The 27086-nt window shown below is 35.8% G+C and overlaps 1 protein-coding gene and 1 pseudogene across 14 annotated transcripts in view; both read right to left on the bottom strand.

Moving 5' to 3' along the window:
- Positions 1-26420, bottom strand: part of LOC135694047 (uncharacterized) — a 32647-nt gene extending 6227 nt beyond the window's left edge. The window contains exons 1-16 of one of the 14 annotated variants that reach the window (XM_089111591.1): positions 26261-26420; positions 17475-17894; positions 12227-12791; positions 11425-11451; positions 11269-11304; positions 10625-10687; positions 8600-8653; positions 7684-7722; positions 6752-6813; positions 6351-6427; positions 5375-5556; positions 4273-4326; positions 3645-3710; positions 3416-3478; positions 2800-2865; positions 2552-2614 (exon numbers count right to left, since the gene is read on the bottom strand). In XM_089111591.1, the coding sequence (XP_088967717.1) occupies positions 2552-2614; positions 2800-2865; positions 3416-3478; positions 3645-3710; positions 4273-4326; positions 5375-5556; positions 6351-6427; positions 6752-6813; positions 7684-7722; positions 8600-8653; positions 10625-10687; positions 11269-11304; positions 11425-11451; positions 12227-12791; positions 17475-17894; positions 26261-26299 (1876 nt within the window). In that variant the 5' untranslated portion in view covers positions 26300-26420. The remainder of the gene's footprint in view (positions 1-2551; positions 2615-2799; positions 2866-3415; positions 3479-3644; positions 3711-4272; positions 4327-5374; positions 5557-6350; positions 6428-6751; positions 6814-7683; positions 7723-8599; positions 8654-10624; positions 10688-11268; positions 11305-11424; positions 11452-12226; positions 12792-17474; positions 17895-26260) is intronic. The other 13 variants (XM_089111592.1, XM_089111593.1, XM_089111594.1 and 10 more) reach the window with 13 other exon arrangements.
- On the bottom strand, positions 17901-26254 carry LOC148958983 (uncharacterized; annotated as a pseudogene).
- Positions 26421-27086: the final 666 nt, after the last annotated feature.

Raw genomic sequence — 27086 nt, 5'->3', positions numbered from 1 at the left:
GCCAACTTTTTGCAAGATTAACCTTTAATCTTGATCCTTGATAATATGAAGAACTCTCCTCTAAAACGACATATCGCTCCAAAGACTATCGAGCCAAAGACTACATAGCTCACGACAAAACACTCCAGAAGGTTTTTTTAAATAGTTTCAGGCAAGCCAAAATGTAATTTTGAATAGGGGTTGAATAACCTGAATGATCATTATTGTGTAGTGACTCTACTTAGGCCTGTTTGCATCAATTTTTCCTTCTCATTCATTCCATCATTTTCCCACATTTGTAAAATGTTTCTAATGATCGGTTGATTCTCAGGACCTTTAAAAAGCAGAGGATGGCCAATAAATGATGCGACGTAAATCGGTTAAATCTTTCCTTCTTTTCTTTCGATAAAATCGTCCCGGCAGCTACAAAACTTGCATGCTAACAACGGCATAATAATTAACGCGTGACATGGGCATAATCTTTCACAAGAACTATCCCAGAGGTCTTCCAAAACTGATATATCTCCTATAAATATCTCAAAACGACTAAGGGCAAAACGAAGGCGACAAGATCTTTCACAAGCATCTTGCCCCTAAAATGGTGCATGCCTAAACTGCTTTCTCTTGCTGCTACTTTTCCATAATTCTTACTGCCCAAGATGAGGTACGGGGCTCCTATATATACTGAACTAAAAACAATAGATATACGTAAATGAAACGGTGAAAGGAAGAAATCTACTTAGTAACGAGCGGGGTGTGGTAGCGCGATATCCTAAAATACTGGGTTGCTATGGCGATCTACTTAACATGCTGATAATTGACGTAGGTATGAAGTTACTCATAATAATACAAAGATTATCCTAATACACGTGATAGAAAAATGCGGAACGAGCAAGGAAAGTTACAGATAAACAAGAGTGATTAGGTAAGGAAAATTAAACGAATGGACTAGAGAGAAAGGCCTAAAATTAGCAGTATTACACATTCTCACATCGCAGCACAGGCACTCTCATTTCACGCATTCGCTAATCCCTATTGTTTACATAATCTTTGCCACGCTATTCAATTTACTAATCACCTTCACTCGCCCTTCCTATCCTTTGTTTTCCTCACATCATTCGTGTTAATTTAAGATATTCATTTCTGTATATAAGTATGTTAATTTGTAAGTCAGTTCATAGTTCAGAGTTCAGTTACAATCAAGCAAACACTGTCTCTCTCTCTGGCTCCGTGTCCTCTGCACGTAAAATAAGACTCGCTGGGTTTGGAAATGACACGTTAGTCAAGGATGGATTTATTTAGTGACTGCATTGATCGATGTTCCGATGTACACTAAAATTGTACACTTTCTTTTCAAAAAAATTGTTTTGTTGAAATCAAGATTGCTTTGACTTGATGACGAGTACATACTCGAAACCTCGTGTTTTTACAATCAAAACTTATTTCATTGTGGTACTTAATTTAATCGCTCATAACATTATTGCCAAGTCTTTCTTCTTATGTTGCGAAACCCGGCTGAATTTAGTTTAGGATCCATCTTTTGTGTATCCTTAAAGAGACTACTACAGACAAAACTATAATGAGACTATAACCTCTTGGGTAATAGTATACATGTCACAGCCTTTTGTCGCAGTCGAACAAACGTTCTTCATGGAAGCCAACAAAAATGTTAGCCAGAAGGGTCCCTGAAGCAGGGCCGGCGAAACATAATTGAAAGTGGAGGGGCCAAAAAATCAAGGTTATGAAAAGTTTAAGGAAAGGCCACCATGGTTGGCGGCAAGAAAAATTTTAGAAATATAATATCTAAGGTATGGCCAGAAACAGTATCTAAAATGGATTTTAACTGAAGGAAAATCCGAGGAAATATTTTCAAGCTTTATTTTGTCAATGTGTCGCATAATTTCGTCTATTGTAATAACCTTTTAATTGTAGCTCGTAATCAAGCTTTTTAGTTTAAAGAAGGAGCCAAAATGAAATGAAGGAGAAAATAAATGAATCAAGCTTTAACAAAACCATCAACATTGAAATATCAAAAAAATCACTGTCAACTCAAAATGAAAGAATGTGCAACAAAAATTCTTCATTTCTCATGTTCTCTATAGGTTTTTCAGGACGGCACTCGAAATACTTAAGAACCACTGTTTTATCGTGTGAATCTTTGCGCAATTTCGAGACCATTCTATCGAAAGACTTTGGTTCCATCTAGCAGTTTTGGAATCCATCTACATAAACATGAAGAACACTATTGTGTAGACAGAAAGAGTTCGTTTTCACATTTAGGACTTCATTGGTTATGTTTTCAATAAGCAAGTGACACTGATTGGGTAACCTCAAAAGTCTGTTTCAAGCCAGTGAGGTCTGTTTCAAAATGTTTGCTTTTTTCAAAGCCATTTTAAATTCTGCACCAGCAAAAGAATGTTTGCCAACTTATTAAGCCGATAAATTTCTTCTCTACTTCATTAACGATTTTAGATCGGAAAATATAACCTGAAATTTAAGTAAATATGCCTAAAAGTTCTAAATAAGTTGAATGCGTTAGAAATTGGTGAGTCATCGACAATTAAAAACTTACTGGAAATATTACCTTCCTCTGGTGGAATGTCGACCAAAAGTTTTTGTTCTTCTGCTGGAGAGGCTAGAATCAAAGCAGTGATATATTCAGAGGAACTGAGCTTTAAATTTTGTCGCATCAGTATTTTGTTGATATATCATCATTTTGTTGATATCTAGAGGTCTAGATTTTCACTTAAGAAAGCTGCGTTTTACAATATAACATAATCAGGGATTACATAGTATAAGTATCCTAAAAAAATTAATTACCGGATTCTTGATCGTTTTCTTTTCTATCAACATGATCACTTACGCTAGGAGGTTTGTTCCAAGCGCCTGCATGAAAGAAATATAAACTTGAATCGATTGGCACAGTTCTTTTCCTTGCAAATAGAAGTCTTGCATTCATATGATAATTTCCAAATATCTAATAATGCGGCATCATTCTATAATCTCTGGCATAAATGTAGCATCTACGTATTGCATATTTAGCAGTTGGTGAGATAAAGAATGAAGATAATGTTTTCAATAGGCGACCTCAACAGTCATGTGTTCACGTTTCTGATTGGCCTATTTCGATCCACAACTAGGTATACATATTTCTTAGCGTAGAGTATTCGATCTATGTTTTGACGTTTTATGCTCTGAAGAGTGTCAGGCGAAAACCTTTAGAATGTTTCAAATTGTTTCCTTTTCCAAAGCCATTTTAAATTCTGCACCAGCAAAAGAATGTTTGCCAACTTATTAAGCCGATTAATTTCTTCTCTACTTCATTAACGATTTTAGATCGGAAAATATAACCTGAAATTTAAGTAAATATGCCTAGAAGTTCTAAATAAGTTGAATGCGTTAGAAATTGGTGAGTCATCGACAATTAAAAACTTACTGGAAATATTACCTTCCTCTGGTGGAATGTCGACCAAAAGTCTTTGTTCTTCTGCTGGAGAGGCTAGAATCAAAGCAGTGATATATTCAGAGGAACTGAGCTTTAAATTTTGTTGCATCAGTATTTTGTTGATATCTAGAGGTCTAGATGTTCACTTAAGAAAGCTGCGTTTTACAATATAACATAATCAGGGATTACATAGTATAAGTATTCTAAAAAAATTAATTACCGGATTCTTGATCGCTTTCTTTTCTATCAACATGATCACTTACGCTAGGAGGTTTGTTCCAAGCGCCTGCACGAAAGAAACATAAACTTGAATCGATTGGCACAGTTCTTTTCCTTGTAAATAGAAGTCTCCTATTCAGATGATAATTTCCAAATATCTAATAATGCGGCATCATTCTATAATCTCTGGCATAAATGTAGCATCTACGTATTGCATATTTAGCAGTTGGTGAGATAAAGAATGAAAATAATGTTTTCAATAGGCGACCTCAACAGTCATGTGTTCACGTTTCTGATTGGCCTATTTCGATCCACAACTAGGTATACATATTTCTCAGCGTAGAGTATTCGATCTATGTTTTGACGTTTTATGCTCTGAAGAGTGTCAGGCGAAAACCTTCAGAATGTTTCAAAATGTTTTCTTTTTCCAAAGCCATTTTTAAATTCTGTACTACCGAAAAATTGTTTGCCAACCTGTTTAGCAGATAAATTTCTTCTCTGCTTCACTAAGATTTTAAAGGGAAAAACATAGCCAGAGATATCTGTAAATATCCCTGAAAGTCTAAGTAAATTGACTGGGTTAGAAAATGGTGAGTCATAGACAATGCAAAAATTGGTGCAAATGTTACCTCCTTCTGGTGGTGGAATGTTGACCAAAAGTTTTTGATCTTCTGCTGGAGAGGCTAGAATAAAAGTAGTGATGTGTTAAGAGGAACTGAGCTTCCACTTTTGTTGCTGATATCTAGAGGTCTAGGTTTTCACTTAAAAAGCAGTTCAGAAATACTTTACGAGTAACGCAGTGCCTTAATTTCTAAAGAAGACGGCTCGATCAAAGTGATTATTCAAGAATTCTAGAGCTTCTCATAAACAGTAACTGTTAATTGGAATGAAGAAACCATTGGGATCAGAAATCACTTAGTCGTTCAAAACCAAACCAGTCTTAACATATGATCCAGGCTACTAAGGCACGGTTTAAAAAGTTGCAGAATCTAGCAGATATGTTGACAAATGTATTCATAAAGAGGAAACAACGTTTTCTGAGGATGGCTCAAAAAATTCTTCAGAAGCAAAGAATTTTCGACTGTAAAGAGATCTATAGGTACCAAGGAAGCAGGCAAAATATGATGAATTTTCCCAAAATGTGAACTTTTTTTATTGATTTTCAATCCTGCAAAATGTTCAGGGTGTTTTCCTCTTAGTTAAGACAGCATTACTTAGAAGATATCCCACAAATTATTCTCGGTTTTTGTCAATCTTGCATTGTGATTAGTATAGAGCCTAGCAACAAGGTTCCAAAGAAAATTGTCTCATTTGGTAGAAAAAATGTGCCCAAAATAAATATATATTACCAGTAAAAGATACATACTGAGCTCATAGTAAGAAAATATATATTAGTCTTTTTGCAAATATTTTTAACAATTAAAGCTGCAAATCTTTTAAGTTAGAAATCAAAACCAGATTGAGAATTCCTAATGAATAGTTTGTTCTTTATTTTTGTGGAACTGTTTAGTGCAACATTTTCAATTAACAGAAAATGTTTCTCTCAGGAAAAATTTGCCAGAAAGAAGATTGCTTCATGTAGCCATGATTGATGTAAAGTAACTAGATTTAGCTAGTAGTGTATTATGTAGCATGTATTGTATTCTTAGTTGATTGGATAATAGAACAGCCAAATTCAAAGGAACATGTCTAGCAAAGGCTTTTGTCCACAAATGACGCTTAAAAACTGACCTGGCTTTTCAGTGGAGGCAACTGCATAGTTACGCTTATAATTATCCCTGCTAAACGAAGTCTTGTCTTCAGATTTTTGCCGCTCTTGTTCTTCTCTCCTTTCGATCTGAGCTTCTGTTTTGGCTTGCTCTGATTTAGCAGACAGTTCTGCTTGTTGCTTACTTGCTTTTTCTGTCCTTTCCCTGTAACATAACATAAGTGCTTTAGAAACGAGATTTCCTAAATAAAGGCGCGTGTCTCAACTTCTATGGACTGCCCTTGCCTTCGTTTGAAGTCGTGTAACGGCAAACTTGACTGTAAAACTCAACTGAGCTTACTGTCAGTTGATTATTAAATATATGCACACAATATGTAGGGAAACAAATGGTCGAAAAGGTGAGCTGAGATGAAGGGTGAAATGAATACTTGAGGCAAAGAGGAAGGAAAAATAGAGATTAAAGGCTCTTTCGCAAACAACGTGCTTTGTGGTGGCCTTTTGAAGCGAGGAGAAAAGGGTTCTAGTATTTAGTATTTTCATGCAGTATCATATTAGGCGGGTTTTGGACACAGTCTCAAAGCATGCCTGTTGCGCAAGAGCCTTTAAAGGTTACGTTCTTTGTTAGTGACGTAAAGGGTGTCTGTGCTGTGCTGTGATAATTTCAAGGAATAAGGGGAAGAGAAGAGCATGCAAACAGGCCTAAGCACAGTCACTACAATGCTGTCATCAGCAAAACAGAAAACCCATAAGCTGCAGCAAGAGTGTTAACAGCAGTCAAAAATAAATTAAATGCTGTAAAATTATAGCAATGCCTATTTTGCTGGTGTCAAAATGAGAGTAAAACGTTGTATATAATACTTATGTCATTTTCTACATAGAAGGAGCTATATCAAAGCGGCATCGGTAAACTTTGAAACTTGTTCAAGCTGCCATGGAGGAACTTCACATCAAAGTACTGTGGCTAATTAAAAATCAATTTTATTTCGGAAAGAAAATCACCGTTTCCTCTTTCCTTCTTCAGCAGGTCTGATTTGGTCTTGCTCATCTCGCTCATCTTGCTGCTCCATGGCCCCTTTCTGTAGAGAATTAAATAAGCTACTTTGAAAAAGACAATAGGATAAAAAGTAGCGTTAAACGTTGACAAATACTAAGCTTTTGCTGCAAACGTAGAATAAGCGGGAACCAAGATGATAAAGTGTTGAAATTCCAACGCCATTAACCTTAAGGATGTAAATAATTTGACTTTTAACTAATGTTTCGCTGATACGATTAAATTGGTACAGCCTTTCAATAGTTGCGACAGTAACACATTGGCCTGTTTATAAACGCTAACATTTTGTATCTACTGAAATCACTTTCCAACATCGCAGGACAAAAACAAAACAACAAAGTTTGAATACCTCTTCTTTGTATTTCCTTGTAGCTGTTTGATGCTGATCAAAGCCATCACTAGTGTTTGAGCCTTTGAGAGGAATGACAAAAAATCAATAGACTGTTTGCCAAAAACCGGGCCATAAATACTGTTGTTTATGAGCAAAGAGTATCTCCTATTGTCATCAATAATTTATAGGAAAGGCTAGTGGAAAACAACCAGCACTTTCAAAGGAAATTTTCATAAAAGACCATCGACAAAAGAATACATAACTTGCAGCAAGAAAACGAGAGAAAAGCATTACTCAATTTTCTGTTGAAATTTCGGACCACAAAAGGTGGCCAACTTTGGAAACAGTTTCAGGCTTGCAAAAAACGCGAAAAATCTCCTTAGATACGAAGTATGATTAACTAGGTACGTAAGATATAGCTGTTTTCTACAAGACACATAGTTGTGACAAAATTTCTTCACAGTTATCCACATTGCATAGATCGATTGGGCACTCTAGTGAAGTCCTTTTAATCTTACGAAATAAAGTTGAATCTGGTTTAGGATTTATTTCTTGATGATTCGAAATATAACAAGGAAGATTAAGACAACTGTAGCCTCTTCAAGTGACAATAGTGGGACTACACTGCATGGTCCACAAGTGGATACAAACCCAAAACCTTACGCGCATAAGACACAATAGGTCCACACTACGCAGGGAAACCATCGGGCTTTGAACTGGTTGCCAGACGGGGAAAACTCGTAGGCCATTATTCAGGGAACATAGCTGTTTTTACAATACATTTTACAAGTGAGGCAACAAATAGGATCACAAATCGCAGAAAATGCTTCCTTAGTTAAAGGGATCCAGGCTAGATTTTGGCTATACTATTACTTTTTTAATGTTTTAAACATAGATGAATCGATTGGCAATTATTTTTTTTAGAAGAGATATTTCCAAAAGAACCAAACCTTGAGACTCCGGCACAGGATAATGACTATCTGATACAGCTATAAAAACAAATATCTATAATGAAAAATCAAGCAGCAAATATTTCATGTTTAAGCATTGAATCCGAAAAAAATATCAGAATTTATGAATGATACATGCTTCATAACACTTCCTTGTCAAAAGTATTGAACCCAACATGGGAAATTCTTTATGACTACCTCTTTTTAATACATGCTCAGAAAAATTTACGATTATATATATAGTGACTGAAAATACATAGCAAATTTCTGCAATGCATCGAGGAAATAAGTTTTTGCAATCGTTGATGAAATCCAGGGGTATAGTTTTCAGGCAAAAAATATTTAATTTTACCAAAAACAATGTCTCACTGTAAGACAACGATCGATTGCCACTTCTTTTCCTTGTAAATAGAAGTCTCCTATTCAGATGATAATTTCCAAATATCTAATAATGCGGCATCATTCTATAATCTCTGGCATAAATGTAGCATCTACGTATTGCATATTTAGCAGTTAGTGAGATAAAGAATGAAAATAATGTTTTCAATAGGCGACCTCAAAAGTCATGTGTTCACGTTTCTGATTGGCCTATTTCGATCCACAACTAGGTATACACATTTCTTAGTGTAGAGTATTCGATCTATGTTTTTACGTTTTATGCTCTGAAGAGTGTCAGGCGAAAACCTTTAGAATGTTTCAAAATATTTTCTTTTTACAAAGCCATTTTTAAATTCTGTACTACCGAAAAATTGTTTGCGAACCTGTTTACCAGATAAATTTCTTCTCTGCTTCACTAAGATTTTAAAGGGAAAAACATAGCCAGAGATATCTGTAAATATCCCTGAAAGTCTAAGTAAATTGACTGGGTTAGAAAATGGTGAGTCATAGACAATGCAAAAATTGGTGCAAATGTTACCTCCTTCTGGTGGTGGAATGTTGACCAAAAGTTTTTGATCTTCTGCTGGAGAGGCTAGAATAAAAGTAGTGATGTGTTAAGAGGAACTGAGCTTCCACTTTTGTTGCTGATATCTAGAGGTCTAGGTTTTCACTTAAAAAGCAGTTCAGAAATACTTTACGAGTAACGCAGTGCCTTAATTTCTAAAGAAGACGGCTCGATCAAAGTGATTATTCAAGAATTCTAGAGCTTCTCATAAACAGTAACTGTTAATTGGAATGAAGAAACCATTGGGATCAGAAATCACTTAGTCGTTCAAAACCAAACCAGTCTTAACATATGATCCAGGCTACTAAGGCACGGTTTAAAAAGTTGCAGAATCTAGCAGATATGTTGACAAATGTATTCATAAAGAGGAAACAACGTTTTCTGAGGATGGCTCAAAAAATTCTTCAGAAGCAAAGAATTTTCGACTGTAAAGAGATCTATAGGTACCAAGGAAGCAGGCAAAATATGATGAATTTTCCCAAAATGTGAACTTTTTTTATGGATTTTCAATCCTGCCAAATGTTCAGGGTGTTTTCCTCTTAGATAAGACAGCATTACTTAGAAGATATCCAGCAAATGATTCTCGGTTTTTGTCAATCTTGCACTGTGATTGGTATAGAGCCCAGCAACTAGGTTCCGAAGAAAATTGTCTCATTTGGTAGAAAAATTGTGCCCAAAATAAAGATATATTACCAGTAAAAGATACATACTGAGCTCATAGTAAGAAAATATATATTAGTCTTTTTGCAAATTTCTTTAACAATGAAAGCTGCAAATCTTTTAAGTTAGAAATCAAAACCAGATTGAGAATTCCTAATGAATAGCTTGTTCTTTTTTGTGGAACTGTTTAGTGCAATATTTTCAATTAACAGAAAATGTTTCTCTCATGAACAAGTTGCCAGAAAGAAGATTGCTTCTTGTAGCCACGATTGATGTAAAGTAACTAGATTTTGGGGAAACAAATATCTAGAGGTCTAGGTTTTCACTTAAAAAAGCTCCGTTTTACAATATAACATAATCAGATAATAGTATAAGTATTCTAAAAGAAATAATATTGTTAGCGAAAAAGAACATAAAAAGTACATTACACTATTTTCTGCTGAACTTTCGGGTCAGAGGAGGTAGTCAAATTTCGAAAACTGTCGTTTTGAGCTTGCCAAAATGTGACTCAAACTTCCTAGATGGTGGGCACTTTGAGCATAGATCGATATGGGCACAGCATAGTGGAATAATCTTTTGATTGGCAGAAGCGCTATCATTTTGAATAAATGCGAATTAGCCTCGTGCTATAGAAAACAATGGGAGAGGTACGGCCGAGGGTTGCAGGGCTTTTATTTTAACTTATCTGATGTACACGAGGTGTACTCGGCGCGAAAATCGACAGTTGAAATGAACCCAGCAACGGCAAACCTACAACTATGTCATTAGGTTTTCTTGTTCATCGTCTGGATCTCAAGATAATTATCTTTTTCGAAACAGTACTGTAAGAGGGAAAGAAAAATTGCCTTACAATGAGCATGCTTTTGTATCTGCTAAGTTTGATAAATACAGTGTTGAGGACACGGAGCACTATTTCATGCTCTGCCATAATTATAGCGTAGATAGATGTGATCTCCTCAACAGTGTAAATGCGATATTGTTGACCCATGGTCTGATAAATCTTTCAAATGAAGGTCTGCTAAACATCATTGTCTATGGCCATGAAGAATTACCACTCGAATCAAATTCGAAAATTCCCGCTGCAACACTAAAATATATCAAGGTTTTGAAGAAATTGGTGATACAAACAACATTTTGCCTCTCTCCTCTCCTCTTTCTAGAAATAGTTTCTATTTATTGTTTTCGTTCATTTTGCATCTTTAAATTGTATTTAATTTAGTTTTATATGTTAATTGTAAATTGCCACAGGGTTGCTATGTATTCCCATGCTCTCTGTGGTATTGCCTGGTAAATTTGTGTATGTCAAAACAAGCATTCTAATAAAAAACAACTCGTTACCAGTTCCTGAACCTTCTCCTGAAAACGATCTACCATTAGTGTTGTGTTGGTTCAAAGGTATACCTAAGAGAGAAAGAAAAGGTAGCGTTAGAATAAGCGGATTTTTTTCATCTGTCAACTTTTCAAAATAATCACTCCTAATCTTGATGCTTCCCCTTTTAAACTTAATAAAAAAATGCCTTCCGGACAAAAAGCAATTGCCAATGTATTTGAGATGATGGCATGTTCGAAACAGTTAGCTTCAAGAACCATTCAACACCCATTAGAAGTTAAAGATACACGACGACCTCAAAACAATAAACCAACATGGCGGTAGAACATAATCCCTTAATTGTACTAGGCCGTAGAACACATCCCTAGCTTAATGCATCCAGCATTTACAGTATAAACTTGCCTGAGTGATTTGGCATTGAGTGTTGAAAAGCACCCGGTCTGTGACAATCTGACACCGAGGCGGGGAATGACACCGAGGCGGGGAATGACACCGAGGCGGGGAATGACACCGAGGCGGGGAATGACAAAGAGTTACTGAGATAACAGCAACCCAATCGTGCCAGAAAAATGAGATTGATAGAAATGTTAAAAGGAAGTGAAGTGAAGCAACCATTTTTAAAGCAACAATCATTTTCTGAATTCGTTCTTACCATCTTCAGATAGACCATCTCTGTCTCTCCTTCGACCTATAATGATAGGTTGTTCAAAACTTAAAATCTTAAACAATTTATACTCCATTTAAACAAATAAAACAACATACAACAATTATTGTTATAGCGATAACCACTTACTGAAATCGCTCTTACCCGATTCAATATCGCCTCCTCTCCAACCTGTTATGATAAATTGTTCACAAATTGAAATCTGAAACGATTTATACTGCAAAGGAGTGGATAGGATGGTCTTAAAGACAACTGATAATATTCATTATTGTTTTAAAGTTTCGATAGTAATTATAGATAAGATTTCGCGTTATAAAAATAGCAATATAGCACAAAGCAGTCACTTTTGTCGAGCAGGCTTACAGTATTTCCTCTAATGAACGCCGCCCTCTGAGAAACGCTGTCTTCTATTTAACGCCGCAACCAAACTTTGGATTTTTCGATAAACGCCGCGGTGTTCTTTTGAAGAAATACGGTTTAGGTTATTAATGGAAGGAATTTTAAGTGAAATAAGCATTATTTCGAGAATTTGGTTGAACCAATGAGGTGTATTATACACCTCATTGGGTTGAACAAAAAGTGGAAGCTGATTCTGACAGCGAGGCGGGTACATCATTAAAGTCTGATTCGAGTCAACATAAAGTCATATTCATGAACTAAAACGAGGTATTGACATAGCAATAACCCAATCGTGTCGAAACATATTTTTCCATTTTCCAGCTTTCTCTGTGTTCCATTCAACCTAATTAGAAGAATTTCCGTATTCTCGCTGAGAAGAACAATCAATTATTTAGTTTTATGACGTCATCATTTTGAAACTCAATAGAGTTTGGTATAATAGGAATTCTGCGTGACTTGTGAACTGAAGGTCATTAGACTTTTATTATACTGATCAAATGACTGATCAAATATTTGGGGACTACAAAAAATTTTCTCAGATACTAACCTAAAAAACATTGGCTTAGATCTTTCTTTCGGGAACACCATAAGCAGATAAGTATAACAATTATTACAATAACAGCTAGCACAGCTGGAACAACAGTTGGGAGAGAGACATGGCGAGAATTCTCTGCATCACGAGACATCTTAGAAACAGGTCGTATTTTGGATGTTGATGTGTCTTTCGCGACAACACTAGTGTTTGGAAAAATAATTATAGTTCCTGTTCTAATTTTTTTGGTCGTTTTTCTTGTCCTGAACGCAGTTGAAAGCCTGATTATTTGAGTGTATGGAGTAGTTTTTAAAAGCAATGTCGATGCTATGCGTTTTGGTGTTGTGATGGAAAGACTATCAGCTGTTGATGAGCGAGTTGTCATCACATTGGTGGTGTCAGGCTTGGTTTTTGCTGAGGTTCCTGGGATTTTAGTCTCGGTTGAAGTTGCTGGTGTCGTACGTCCTGGGGTCATACGTCCTTTTGTGGTCCTTTGGGTTGTACTTTTCAATGTTGTTGATGCCATGGTAGTTGTCCTTGGAAGGTCTGCACATTTATTAAATTCATCTGAGGAGCAACGCTGTATGAAGTAAAAGATCCTTATTAGAAGATTTCAATGACTCTTCTTCCTCTAAAGAGGGTCTCGTGGTCAGGGGCGAAACTACTGGGGGGTATGGGGGGTGCTGCAACCCCCCAATCTTCAAAAAAGCAGATTTTGTCGGGCAAATTTATGGAAATACCATCTAGAAATACGTTGTTGAGAAAAATCAATCAATAATTTTTTTTCTAAATGTATGAAACGTTCATCATACATTCATAAGGAGTTATGCCCCAAAATTCTCTTAAGGTTTTACACTTACGGTTCGAAAGTATTGCACCCTTCGCTAGAAAATGGTCATACAGACGCCAAAGTTTTTTAACTAAAAAAATTCGAATAACCGTAACAAGTAACAGAAAATTTTAATCAGTTCAAGCGGGAAATAATATAAAATTTATCAAGAAAATGTAGTTAAGATATGAATTGCAAAAAACTTTCGAGTTTATTATATTTCTGAAAAATATCCATGATTACAAAAACACGAAAATTGAGCTTTGATGATAGGTGTACCTGTAAAATACCTCCAATAAAAACTTTCCCTTGCTTGAGGGATTTTGTTATGGTGAATTTAGAGATACGTACTTTGTGCTTGGGTGTCTAAAAATGTTGAAATTGCTTCCGGAGCAACCGAAAATTGAAAGTGAAACTCAGAAAATGCAACTGAAGCTCTTTTTTGCTGAAACATTGTAATTTGCGTAGCTGTTTCTAAATTCCGAAATTTCCAAGCTGTGTTTTGGTTCCACTTTGATAAAATTGAGACCCTACTTCAATCTCTTTTTGAATTGCTCTCTTAATAGCTAGGTGATTTAGAAAGTGGAGACTTTTTTTAGACCTTTTATAGAAAAGACAGGCCTTACAGATGCTTGCTTTTTGGAAACAAATGTTTATAGCCAACACCAGAAAAACTAGAGGCATATTTCTTGACTTTTACCCTGGGTACCAGAGCCGCGAAAATCAAAATTAAAAAATTATGAGATTGTCACTCTCATAATTTTTTAATTTTAATTTTTGCGGCTCTGGTACCCAGGGTACTTGACTTTAAACAAACAGCCTGGGCCGATGATTTCAGCCTTTGAGGCGATGTGCTTCAAAAATGAAGTTCATTTATGACACGCCCTTTCATCAAGCATGCCACGCCCTTTCGTCGGGCATCTAAGCTTCATACCCCCCTAATGAAAATAGTGAAGTTTCGCCCCTGCTCGTGGTGTAAGAGGCGTTTCATATGGTAGAGCGAGAGGTACATAATAACGCACTCTTACGTCATCATCTTTCATGAATCATCTTCCGATTAAGTGGCGGAATGGGAGGGGCTCAGACGCTCAGGCGCTCAGAGGGCTCGGGGAAATTGACAACCGTTTAACGTGTCGAAATTACTCCAAGAAATCGTTCTGAAAAGAATTTTAAGCTAAATTAAGGGGCGTAATTGTCAAATTTTCTGCACGCTTCGCTCGCAGGTGATCAGCATTTTCCTTTCTGTGCCAAAATTTGAACAGCATAGCTGATAAAATATTAGCCGGTACTAAATAATCAAACAAACAATATATGACCAAAATCAAAACTGCTTGTGAATTGTATACTTAATTTCAATTCCGTAAAGGTTAGCCAAACTTCCATCGAATTCTTCGAAATACAAGCTATTTTAAAACGTATTCCCCACTGAAGAAAACACGATAAAATGCAGAAAGTGAACGTTACAATTAATTTAAAGTTATTGTCACGAAGGACTTGTAAATAGTGTAATCGGTTGACATCTTGTATCATCAATTGTCTTGGCTTAGATGAGACATCGATCTTGATATCAAAAATAATAAATGAATTGTTCTTCTTGCTATTTAATTATGGCTTGTACATATAAATATACGTAGTTAGTTAGATTCAAGGAGATTCGGAGAGAAATTCAGAAGGTATAGACATGAAAGGCTAAACATCAGAAGGAAGCTAACCGTGTCGCCCAAGAGGCTCGCGAAAGCTCTTGCGCCCCAGTTTGCATTTAGGACAGGCAGTTCTTGAGAAAGACTGCGCTGTGCCTCGTTATATATTTCATTGGATTGTTTTAAGTATTAGAGTTCGCGGAGAACCGTCGTCGTTCATGTTAGCTGTTTGGATTTAAGTTTAGCCTTGGAATTGTTCTATGATGGAAACGGAAAGCAAAGTATAGCCGCTCGCAAGAAATCGTCATTCTCTAAAGTTTCAGTCTTCGCAGTTTATCTCGCGATTTAAACATCCATTTTTCAACTCTATATATAATGTGACTATTAATTAACGGCGCATGCATGATATTTTAGAGGAGAGTGAGCCTGTTACAGTGGCTGGGGGGGGGGGGGGCACGGGGGCACGACCCTATCGCCGACTATTCGGTAATTTGTCGGAAATTTCGTATCTGTTAGGTAAAAGAATATTTGTAGTTGATAGAAAAGCAAGAAAGTTCTATTTCAGAATAACAAAACATACAGCAAATAGTCCAGGTTTATTTTGAGGTAGGTGCCAACTGAAAGCGGACAAATTGCTTTAGTTATTTTCAACTACCCACAAATGTAGGGGTTCAGAAAAGTGATGGTGAACGGTGATCTGCTGGGACCTATAGGGTGAAAACTAAGGTGAAAAGTTAGCACTCGGAGGTTATGCCAGGCTTAATTTGCATATATTGTTTCGAAAAGATGCTTCCTCGCTTCAATCCCTTTCCTTTGACTATGATGATATTTTTGCCATACATATTCCTAGGACATAGTTGGTGCTTTCTTCCATTTCCTATGATCAACCATACAGATTGAATATCCTAACAAACCAGGGCCTATTTTAGTGTGCAGTATTACACACTTTGTGCAGTATTAATTTAAAAACGTGCAGTATTGATTTCGATAATGTGCAGTATTGAATTTTGGGATTTGTGAAAATGTCTTTTTGCAGCTATCCCAGATTCCTGCTTTGTTCACAAAATGTGAATTTTCCTCATCACTTGGATATAGAGTTCATGTATTGTAATTCTCGTATAACCATCGGAAAGATTCTCTTATCAAGATTTAAATAAATCGAAATTCCCAGAACCAAAAACAAAACATCTCCTGTAAATATCAGCATTGCTGTAAATTTCGTAATTTGATCTTGTCGAAGATAAAACATTCAGTAATAATTTATCAGTTGCCCTGTGATGCTCTGGGCATCTAGCAGAAGCTCACTTAATTTAACTAAAACAAAGATAAAGAGCCTAATAAAACTTTTTTGTTTTACTGTCCAGACAAAACATGAGATAGTGACTCCGTTTACAAGAGATAAATGACTATGTTTCTATTCAGGTTTTGTAGCTTCTGTTTGCTTTGTTGCTGTTTTGAAATGTTATTATTGATTGTGTATATTATCGTCTATCTGTTTGTGATTTCTCCGTCATGGCCTATACACGTGTTCAAAATTCAGGCAATTTCCTCGCTACACTTGCATGGCTAAGATACCTGGGGTTTGCAGGGGTTTGCACTGATTGCAACAAAAAAACTTCCTATGAAAAATAAGATTATAAATGTGCATTATTGAAAATTTCTTAAAAATGTGCAGTATTGAAAATTTCTTAAAATAGGCCCTGTAACAAACAGACCTTTCGTTTTTCTGTAACACCTTCCAACACAAGGGTTTCCTTTTTAGAGCCATCGCCATTCCCCGTGAATGCATGAATTTTAATCAAACATCTCCTCTTCTCGGAGACAATTTCTACTTGCGCAAGACATAATCCATTATATCATGTAGATGTGTGTCGAAGACGAGATATGGGGCGATGCCAATGATCATAAAAGCCAACTATCATTTTAGCCTAGGGAACATTCTGGCAAATGACTGGAAGTTGCGTTTCCGGAAGCATGACGCTGGTGGGGCCATTGGTACTTGTACCAAACTTCATGCTATTATTGTGAAACTTCAGAAAGCAAGTTGTTTGACAAAACGAAAAGTTTCAACAGCCATACATTTTGCTTATAGATCAGATCACATTGTTCTTTTTATACCTTTTGCTCAGTTTTGCATGTTTTTTCCGATAGTATCATCAGATTTGAAAAATTTGAAATTCAAAATTTGCTGACTGTGCAGTTTTCATGCTTCCGGAAACGCAACTTCCGGTCATTTGCAAGAATGTTCCCAGGCTTAAAATGTTCATTGGCTTTTACTCTTATGATTTAAACTTTAAAAAATTAGTTTAGGCAGGTTGCTAGATGGTTATGCAAAATCCCTTGTCTATATTTAATATACTTAATTCACCTCCCTCATAGCACGATTAGAGATCGAATTAGATATGTAGACTCTTCATTGTAAAGATGCAACAAAAACTATGAAAGTTCTCTAAAAAAATCTCTACAATATATACAAAAAATGACTAAGAATAAACAAAGAGGAAACTTCGATCGGTAAGCTATCGGAAATTTATCCACTTCCGTCCAACTCTAAAAATAATTCCACTCAAAAACGCCCTTCTCACTTCAACTGACTAATTAGCCATCTATGGAAGGAAATACGAATGGGCACTTTGCAGAAGGTGAGTAGCTCAAGAAGAAACTAAAGAACTCACATGGCAATCCAAGATATTTGTAAAAACAAATGGAAAATTTTCTGAAATGTGACCCTTGGCTTGTTTAAGATTAAAGACATTATTTACCTAGTCCTTTATCAAAGAACAACAAAACAAACCTTGGTTGTATGTTTGCATTTCGGCTCAACTTTCAACGAACCTTCACATTGGCAACACTTTTTGCAAACATCGTTCTGGTTGTAATGTTCCAAATCACAATCATTCTCAGAGCAGATTTTGCCCTTATAGACATTACACGTCTCAATTTCACGGAAGCCCTCACGGCAGTCAATAATGTTACAATTTCTACACTTTTTTGTAGAAGGCTCACCATCTGGGCTGTCTTTATACATTCCTTTTGAACAAATTCGACATCCTTTTGTGAATTCTCCTTCAATATTCAATATTTTTCTCTCACAAGCGGGAACGGGCTCCTCCCCAGCAGGACACAGTTCACATTTTTCGCACTCAATTTTACCAGACTTCCTTTTTATTATAAATTCGTGGTGTCTGCAACTTAATGCCATAAGCTGTGATACCTACAATAAAGAAGTTCAATACATGTCAGTTGGTAGAGGCTGACTGATGTTAGTTTTGGGAGCAGCAAAATAAATGACACCTACTCCTCCCCCTTCTCAATCCATTTACCTTTTCTAAGCTGTTAACCATCATTTGTTCGATGATAAATACTGACGTAAAAGATATAAGTCAACAGTCTGATAAGAAAAGTGAGTCGTTGCTGAGATGGCAAAAGCGTGACAAGAACGTCTACTTTATGGTTCTCATCTCTTCGAGGGAAACCTCTCACACCAGAACAAAGTTCTGATGGAGCAATGACTTTTTATTGGATTTTGTCAAACAGATAAAAAGAAAGCTTAGCAGTACCAACCCAAATATGGAATCAGTACTCTAAAGATGGGTAAATTTTGAGGTTTGTAAATTGATAAAAGTTGTGGTGGAGAGAAGAACTTAACTTACCCTAAAGAGGCAACCAAGGTTTTTGATATTTTGTTTAACAATGAAAGGAATGTGAGAATTCAAAATAAAAATTTAAGATAAAATAGACCCAGTTTTGAATGAGTTGCAGAAAATATATATTAAATTCCATACAATTTATTGAAAGAGGGGATAGGCCATGGTTTTGATTATATGAATGACAATCTGGGTGGCTTTATTTTGCATTCAGATTCATGAATCTAATAAGATTAATTTAACCCCAGATTCTTAATCATTGTCAAATCATTGTTGTGAAGTGAGGCTACTTATTTGAAGGGGAGTGTTCATAACAGAATTTTTTTGTAAAGGAAAATAAAGAGCTCAGTTAACTGTCAATAGCAAAAGATTGAATGTTTGAAGTGGTGGAAGAAAGGAGATCATTGGTGGAAAGTATCAAGGATACAGGAAAAAAACAATAATCATGGAGTATAGCTTAAACAGCAAATTTTAAAAAGTATCTAGGGTCATTCCATATCAAAGGGGGACGCCGATGTAACCCACCCTCTCAGAATTGTCCAATTTTTTGTAGTGTTGTTCAAACTAATAAGTTAGGAGTACCCTGCAAATTTCAGCTCAATACCTTCATTTGTTCCAGAATAAGAGCCACTTGAAATTTGCACCAAATTCGCTCGAACTTCTCAAATCCGCCATTTTGAATTTTCGCAGCAAGTCTTTTTGGCAAAATTTAATGTCTCTTTTGGAATTTTGCACTGAAAATGTCTCTTCTGGGTAAATCAATACTTAGGAGTTTGAAAATGACACCAGAAACCTGCTAACATCTACAGAAAAGCAATGAAATGTCTGTATCCAAGGGTTGCTTTTGTCCTTAGCAACTACGCTACCCCCATTCATGTCACTTTTTGACAATGTTGCCAAAATGTGACAAATCCCAACTTTTGTATATTGAATATGTATAGTGTCTTTTGTATAGTGTCTTAGCTTGACAAGAGCAAAAAATCAGAGATAGTATTTTTTCTTTTTTTGAGATATCTTTGTTTCAAAATGTCAGATTTTAATGAAAAAGTTTCAAAATTTGTATGGTCTGATAAGGAGATTATTCAGAACAGAACATTTTTTTAAAAGTCCAAATACAAACTTATTGCTGGAATTAAGTGGGAATGGTTTCAATATTGCAAAATAACTTGCCACTTATAAATTTTAATAACTAAAAGTACTTAATAAATGCTTTATTAATTAAAGTCTAACAATGGATTCAGTTCAAATATTCTTCAATTTTTATAGTGTCAGCAGTTTCTAAGGAATAATTCCTTCCTGAGTTTGTCAGTGGAAATGGTGCACTCACTGTCATTAGAATATTCACATTTGGAACCCAGCAAACATCATCTCTGTTTGGCCATTCAAAATGTTGTGAGGGAAATTGAGGATGCATAAAACGGATTTGGATATCCTCGGTATCCTTGTCTGCTTGACAAACAACACCGAGCCAAATAGCTTCATCATATCGTGAAATGACGAATTTTCCTGGATTTAAGTCATCTAGTATTTCAATTATTTCTGGCTGGTTGGAGAAATTGAACTTGATTCCATAGTTGGCATCTTCAGACAACCTCTCTGCCCCAATTTCATTTATTCTTAGCGGACAAATTGGTGGTAGCTTCTTGTACCAGGCACTGTTCTAGAAAACGAAAAACGCTCCTTCAGTTCTTTTTTTTTTTGATCTACTTCACCTCTACCTATGAACTGAAATTGGATTCCAATAATCTCCTCCTTGCAAAAATCAAACATTTCCCTTGCCGTAAGTATTTGGTTCTCCTTGTGTCGCTGCAAACTTGCCTTAGCCACAATTCTTTTCACCGTACCACCTATGCCATCACAAGGTGATTTACCGTGACTGGTGGCAAAAAATTCCATTTACAATCCATTCCAAAATCATTCTGATGGTGGCACAAGTTTAAGAAATTTTTACAATTCTTATATTGCCCTGCGCAACCATCAGAAAAATAATGAATGGATTTAATGGTATCAGAAATGTTTCTTTTAATATAATCCACTGTGCAGCTCATTATTTGATAAACCATTGTGACGTCATGATCCAAGTCATCAGAGATGAAACATATGGAGTCCGAAACAAGAACAGAACTATCACTGAAGCGATGGTAAACCACTATGGAATGGAGTGTGCATTGTTTCTGATTCCAGTGGTAACTTTGTATTTCATCCTGAATCAGAAACTTGTAATTTTCAGCAAAATCGCCTAACACTATAACCTCAGTATGTTCCAAATTATCTTTCAGTTCTTTTAAATAATTTGCTTGCGACTTTGCAATGTAGGAGTGTGCTGTTATTGCATCTAATTTTTCGCACAAAACTTCAATGAACTCTTCCACTGTTGCAGTAACCGAAATCAATTCTGCACGATCAGTGGTGGTCCATTGTTTGTATGTTATGCACTCTTCCATATCATCAATGTTTTCCCTTTCAACATCACTTTCTTCATCACTGTCATCTACACTGCAATGTTTCTCTCCTTCGAAAAAAATGCTTGTAAGGAGATCTTTGATGTTGCTAATGCCAGGGCATTTCTGACACCGATGAACCATGCACATATTTGATTGCCTATCACAAACGATCAAATCAATTAGTTCGTGGTAATTTTTTTCAAAATTGACTGCACCTAACATCAGTTTCAAGTTCTGGTGAATCGTGCAGACACACACAGAATGCGTTCCTTTAGGCCCTACTGGGATACATCATTTTGGTCTTAAACTTGCAAACTTTGAGAAACCAATTCTCCGTTGCGGATTTCTATTCTTGAAGGCTGTATAAAGCTCTTTCATGTTGCATAGCATCAGTCTTTTAGAAACATGGACATTTTTGCTGACGCTAACATAATCCTTTTTACCAGGGAGCTGCCTTGTAAATTCATCATCGTTATACATTGCATCTACAGCATCAATCACATTATTGTCGAGAGTCTTCCCAGCAGCTAAATCAGGCATTTCAAGAATCCTTTCTCTTCTTTAAGTCTTTGGGCCTTTCGAATTGTCTTCTTGGACACCTTGAATTCTCTTGCAGCTTTTCTGATTGACCAAGACTGTGGAATCAAGGTCAAAATCTGTATACGTCTCCTCCTGTTACACACCTTCAGTTTTTTTTTGATAAATTCAATCATGTGTTGCAAATCTTCAGAATCTCTTTTTAACTCTTTAGAAATTTCTGATTGGTCCTTCTCTTCAATCAAGTCTGAAGTGTCAATATTCAGCACAGAGGCTACCTTTTTTGAAAATGCATGTGTTGCCTGTTCCAATTTCCTCTTCCCCTGCATTATTTTCGAATGAGGGGGGATAGAATGGATCTTCAAAGGAGACACATCGATCTCACTAAGCACTGAGTCAATTGATTCCTTGTTTGAGGAAAAAGATAATTCATTATCTAGTGTTTCGACAAGATTCACTTCCTCATCAGACTGCACCAACTCCTTTCCGTAAGAATCGATCTCGGTTTTCACCTTTATTCTACAAGAAGGACATATTTTTTGGCCAGGAACAACATCAATACCGAGTGTCACCACGTCTTTCGCCAGCAAGATTGCAACTTTGGAAAGTCCACCCTTCACCTCTTTCTTGTGAACATTAAATGGATTGAAAAATTTTGTGTATGACATCGGTAATCTTCTAGTCAGCACATGTTCGTGATGAAAACAGATATCAGCATCAATGTTCAGTAAAAGAAACGCCAGATGTCCAAAAAACAACTTCTCGAACTTTCGAATCAAGCGATTCTATCATTTTAAAGCCAGTTCTTCTACAATATGTGGATTTATGACAAGGATCTTTCATGGTTGCGCCAACTGTGCATTGTCTGTTTTCGTCCATTTTTATATAAAACTTCGAACCACATTTACTTCGTAAATTGGCATTGCGAAAATGAAGTGCTATTTCAACAGTTTTATTCAAGTGGTGACTAATGGTTGTCGATGAATAGCCCTGACATGCATTACGCAATATTGATTTACGTCGTAATTATATTTTAACACATTTCAATAATCCTGTTATTCTAGCGTGACTTCAACATAAAATCATTAGAATACTCTCAAAAAGAATAATTGTTTGCACTTACACCAAAATCATCCGCAACCACACAACAGATTGTTGTGAACATTTGTTCACACTTCTGTTTAAAAAACAAAGGTGACAGTGCATTAGTGTACTCAGTGCTGATTGGAAAATTACACTCATCTTTCTGTAAGAAACTCCATATAGCTTGAGTTTCCGACATTTAAGACGTCATCAAAAACCTGTGTGACGTCATCAAAAACCGATTTAAGAATCGGTTTTTGATGACGTCACACATGACATCAAAAACCTTTTTTTAGAATTTTTGAATTTTAACCACATAGCGTAAAAGATCACCATGAAATACTTTCAAATACGCAAAATTGGCCAAATATGTCTTAAATCGGTTGAGATTTGGCTAATGAAAGATTTGAAGTTTGCTAACGAATCACTGTTATTTTGGCTCTGTTCATGAAGTTATGAACAGAGACCAAAAGACACAGGTTTGATGGGGAGAGAACCAATAAACATGTGGCCATATCTCTGACCTTCCGTAATACACTTGCCTGATTTTGCAAATTTAGAGGTATTTCATGATGCTCTTTCAGGTTATGGGATCCAAATTAGAAAATTCTAAAAAAATTTTTTATGACGTCATCACTTTAGAACTCTATTGTGTTTCAAAGTAAATATCTTCCAGATTGTCTTTTGTTTTTAGATAATTTCCCCAAAGGTACTATCTGATCTAAAGCCCTTCCACTGTTTGCATACCATAAAACCTTGTCGTTTTTTGCATACGGTAAGTCTTTAATTGGCCCGGGATGAATTTTGCAAAATACGTTTGGGCTTATTCAAGAGAAGGCTTACTATTCAAAGGGGGCTTCTACAAGAGGGCTTATTCTAAGGAGGTTTATTCAGTTGGTCATACTTAATTTTGTGGTAGATATAAACAAAAGTATAAATACTGACATTACTTGCAAAATTCTGTCTTATCTAAGAAACTAATTGGTTATTGCCAACTTGCGGGGTTGGGGCCTCATTAACAGGTAGAGGCTTGACTGAGGAATTCAGTATATTAAAGATACTAATTGCTGGGTTCCATATGTGAATATTCTAATGACAGTGAGTGCACCATTTCCACTGAAAAACTCAGGAAGGAATTATTCCTTAGAAACTGCTGACACTGTAAAAATTGAAGAATATTTGAACTGAATCCATTGTTAGACTTTAATTAATAAAGCATTTATTAAGTACTTTTAGTTATTAAAATTTATTAGTGGCAAGTTATTTTGCAATATTGAAACCATTCCCACTTAATTCCAGCAATAAGTTTGTATTTGGACTTTTAAAAAAATGTTCTGTTCTGAATAATCTCCTTATCAGACCATACAAATTTTGAAACTTTTTCATTAAAATCTGACATTTTGAAACAAAGATATCTCAAAAAAAGAAAAAATACTATCTCTGATTTTTTGCTCTTGTCAAGCTAAGACACTATACAAAAGACACTATACATATTCAATATACAAAAGTTGGGATTTGTCACATTTTGGCAACATTGTCAAAAAGTGACATGAATGGGGGTAGCGTAGTTGCTAAGGACAAAAGCAACCCTTGGATACAGACATTTCATTGCTTTTCTGTAGATGTTAGCAGGTTTCTGATGTCATTTTCAAACTCCTAAGTATTGATTTACCCAGAAGAGACATTTTCAGTGCAAAATTCCAAAAGAGACATTAAATTTTGCCAAAAAGACTTGCTGCGAAAATTCAAAATGGCGGATTTGAGAAGGTCGAGCGAATTTGGTGCAAATTTCAAGTGGCTCTTATTCTGGAACAAATGAAGGTATTGAGCTGAAATTTGCAGGAAGCTCCTATCTCATTAGTGTGAACAACACTACAAAAAATTGGACAATTCTGAGAGGGTGGGTTACATTTCCAATATTTTTGTCCCCCTTTGATATGGAATGACCCTCTAGAGAGGGAATGAATTTACCAGCCTTCCGTAGCCTGCTCCGAAGGATGGTTACTTGCAGGGGCAGACATTTGGTCAAATATTTGGGGACAAGCCTGTTGTTTTAATAAGATGATGACACATTTTCTGAACAAAAGACCATTGTCTTCCAGAGTCTTGGGAGGGGGACGACAAGCACAGATTTTTCACTACTGTCAGAGCATTTTGTAATTATCAACTTAAAAGAATTAAGGGCTAGCAAATTATAGTAGATAAACATAACGGATGCTGGTTCTCTAAAAATAAGCTGCTCGTTTGTTGATCATTCAATAACGCTTTGGATCAGGTCAGAACACATACAAACTTAAGCCCTGGGAAAACAACTGAATATTTCACTAAATTTTCCCTTAACCATTTATTCATTAAAATGTTTATTCGTTTTGCCAGCTTGTTTTATTTTGTTTAGTTATGTTAAGTGCTGTTAAGCAAAGAGTGTTCCTTGTAAAAAATTTTAAGCACTGCTTTTAGAAAATGTTTAGCAGTCCTTTTGACACCAATAAAACATTTGTAACAGCTACCAACAAAATATCTGGAGTTCTCCATCATGATTTGTGTTCTCCATCATAATTTTATACTTATAACAAAATTTCCTGTCATTTTTTAAAAAAAATCATACAAGCTGCAGGGAAATTGTGTGAATAATTGATCAACAAACACATTAGATATTTCAAGCAACCATAGCAATTTCTGTAACACAATAAATTGGCGTATCAACACCAAAGTCTTAATGAAAATGGAAAAAGAGTATCAACTGGCAATTTTATAAATGCAATAGACACCTGGCATTTGAACTTCATCAGCCCTTATCATATTTAAAATCTTCTTGAAAGTTAACATTTTTGAAAAGGAATGCTTGGTAACATTTTTTGATGATCAGCACAAACAAAAGTATATAAAATTTCCTTCTTATAACAACAGTGAAAGGAAGGCCAACATCAGCTCTATGTGGCCATTTTAGTAAAACCTGCTTAAAACAACAACATATTTCAAAACAACATAGAAATTCCATCTAACAACAACAACAAGATAATAAATAAAAACAGTATACAAAAACTAATTTGAAAGGTATTTATAAGCTAGGAATCTTTATAAGGAGTAGCCATCTTGATAGATAAACTAATCAAGGAGAGAGCATCCTTTTTGCTAAAAAAACTAAATCTGTACAGTAGTAATATAAAATCTGTTGAAGTGCTGGTAATCGCAGACCTTGAAAAGCATGCAACGGGGTGCAATACATAAAAAGGAATTCTTATGATTTTTATGAAGACCTGATAGCCTTTTAAATGTAATATATGTGTTTGAAGGTATGTGTCACTGTTTGAAAAAGCCAATTATGTTTTTATAAAACCAAACAGTTTTTACAGAATTTTAGAAATTTTAGAAAGTCAAAACATAGAACTACATCAGGATAGAAAGCACATCTTGTTAGTTTTAGGGTGCATGGAGGAATGCATGTGTGATCACACGCCTAATGTTACCAGGACTGTAATAACGCTAGTTCAATTACAAGATGTAGCGATTATAACATCTAAGGTAGTTTGCAACTGGCTAGCTTTGGTTTATAAGAAAAGACTATTTTTACAATCTTTATCGGCATTTTAGCACATGCAATTTACTTTAATGAACACTAAACCTTTTCTCCAAAAACCCTTTCTTCCGACAAACTTTTTGGGGGCCCCTTCAGGGTCCGAATTTTTGGGGGCCCGAATTTTTGGGGGCTCGAATGTTTGGGGGCCCTTACTTTTATACACACCGTGCGTTACGCCACTGGGGTTGTAGCTAGCTGCGGGTCAGATTTACCCTGGATAGGCCTACGTACACTCAGTCGGCCAGAGACGCTCTATAATCCCAGATTTACTTAGCAATAAAGATTTACTTACCGGTAAAACAAATGCTATCAAAACAATAAATAACCTCATTCTTAGGTCACAAATTTTTCATTTTGAAACCAACGGAACGAGTGCACTACTGGGCGACTGCCTGCATCCTTGTCGTCTTGTCTTCTTTATCCTCTCTTATAGGAATATTCTAGAATAGAGTTCTAAAGTGATGACGTCACAAAAATCTATTTTCAAAATTTTTTAATTTGGATCCCATAACCTGAAAGATCATCATGAAATACCTATAAATGTGCACAATCCGTCTAATGTGTTACGAATTGGCTGAGATATGGCCACATGTTTACTGACTCTCTCTCCATCAAACCTCTGTATTTTGGTCTCTGTTCATAACTTCATGAACAGAGCTAAAATAACAGTGATTCGTTAGCAAACTTCAAATCTTTCATTTGCCATATATCAACCGATTTTAGACATATTTGGCCAATTTTGCGTATTTGAAAGTATTTCATGGTTAGTTTTTATGCTATGTGGTTAGAATTCAAAAATTCTAAAAATAGGTTTTTGGTGACGTCACACTTTAGAACTCTATTATGGCACCCCCCAGTTTTACTTCTTTAGAGCATGCGCACTAGATAATATCCGAAGGAACTCCTCTCACAGGACGCAGGTATATATTTGAACAAAATGGCGGGAAAGATACGCTTGGATTTGTTTACAGCGACTTTGTAATGCAAACTATGATAATAATAGCGGAAGTATAGAGGCGCTGAAACTTTTTTGCCATTTGAATGATGATGTTTATTAATACAGAGACGATAAAATATTGACATGGCTTGCAGCATCATCGTAGGGAAACAAGGCCAAA

Source organism: Rhopilema esculentum, chromosome 11, assembly GCF_057945365.1.
Source record: "Rhopilema esculentum isolate cy_ngs chromosome 11, ASM5794536v1, whole genome shotgun sequence".
Lineage (NCBI taxonomy): Eukaryota > Metazoa > Cnidaria > Scyphozoa > Rhizostomeae > Rhizostomatidae > Rhopilema > Rhopilema esculentum.
Note: the sequence above shows the minus strand (reverse complement) of the source record. Positions and strands in the feature narration are given on the sequence as shown.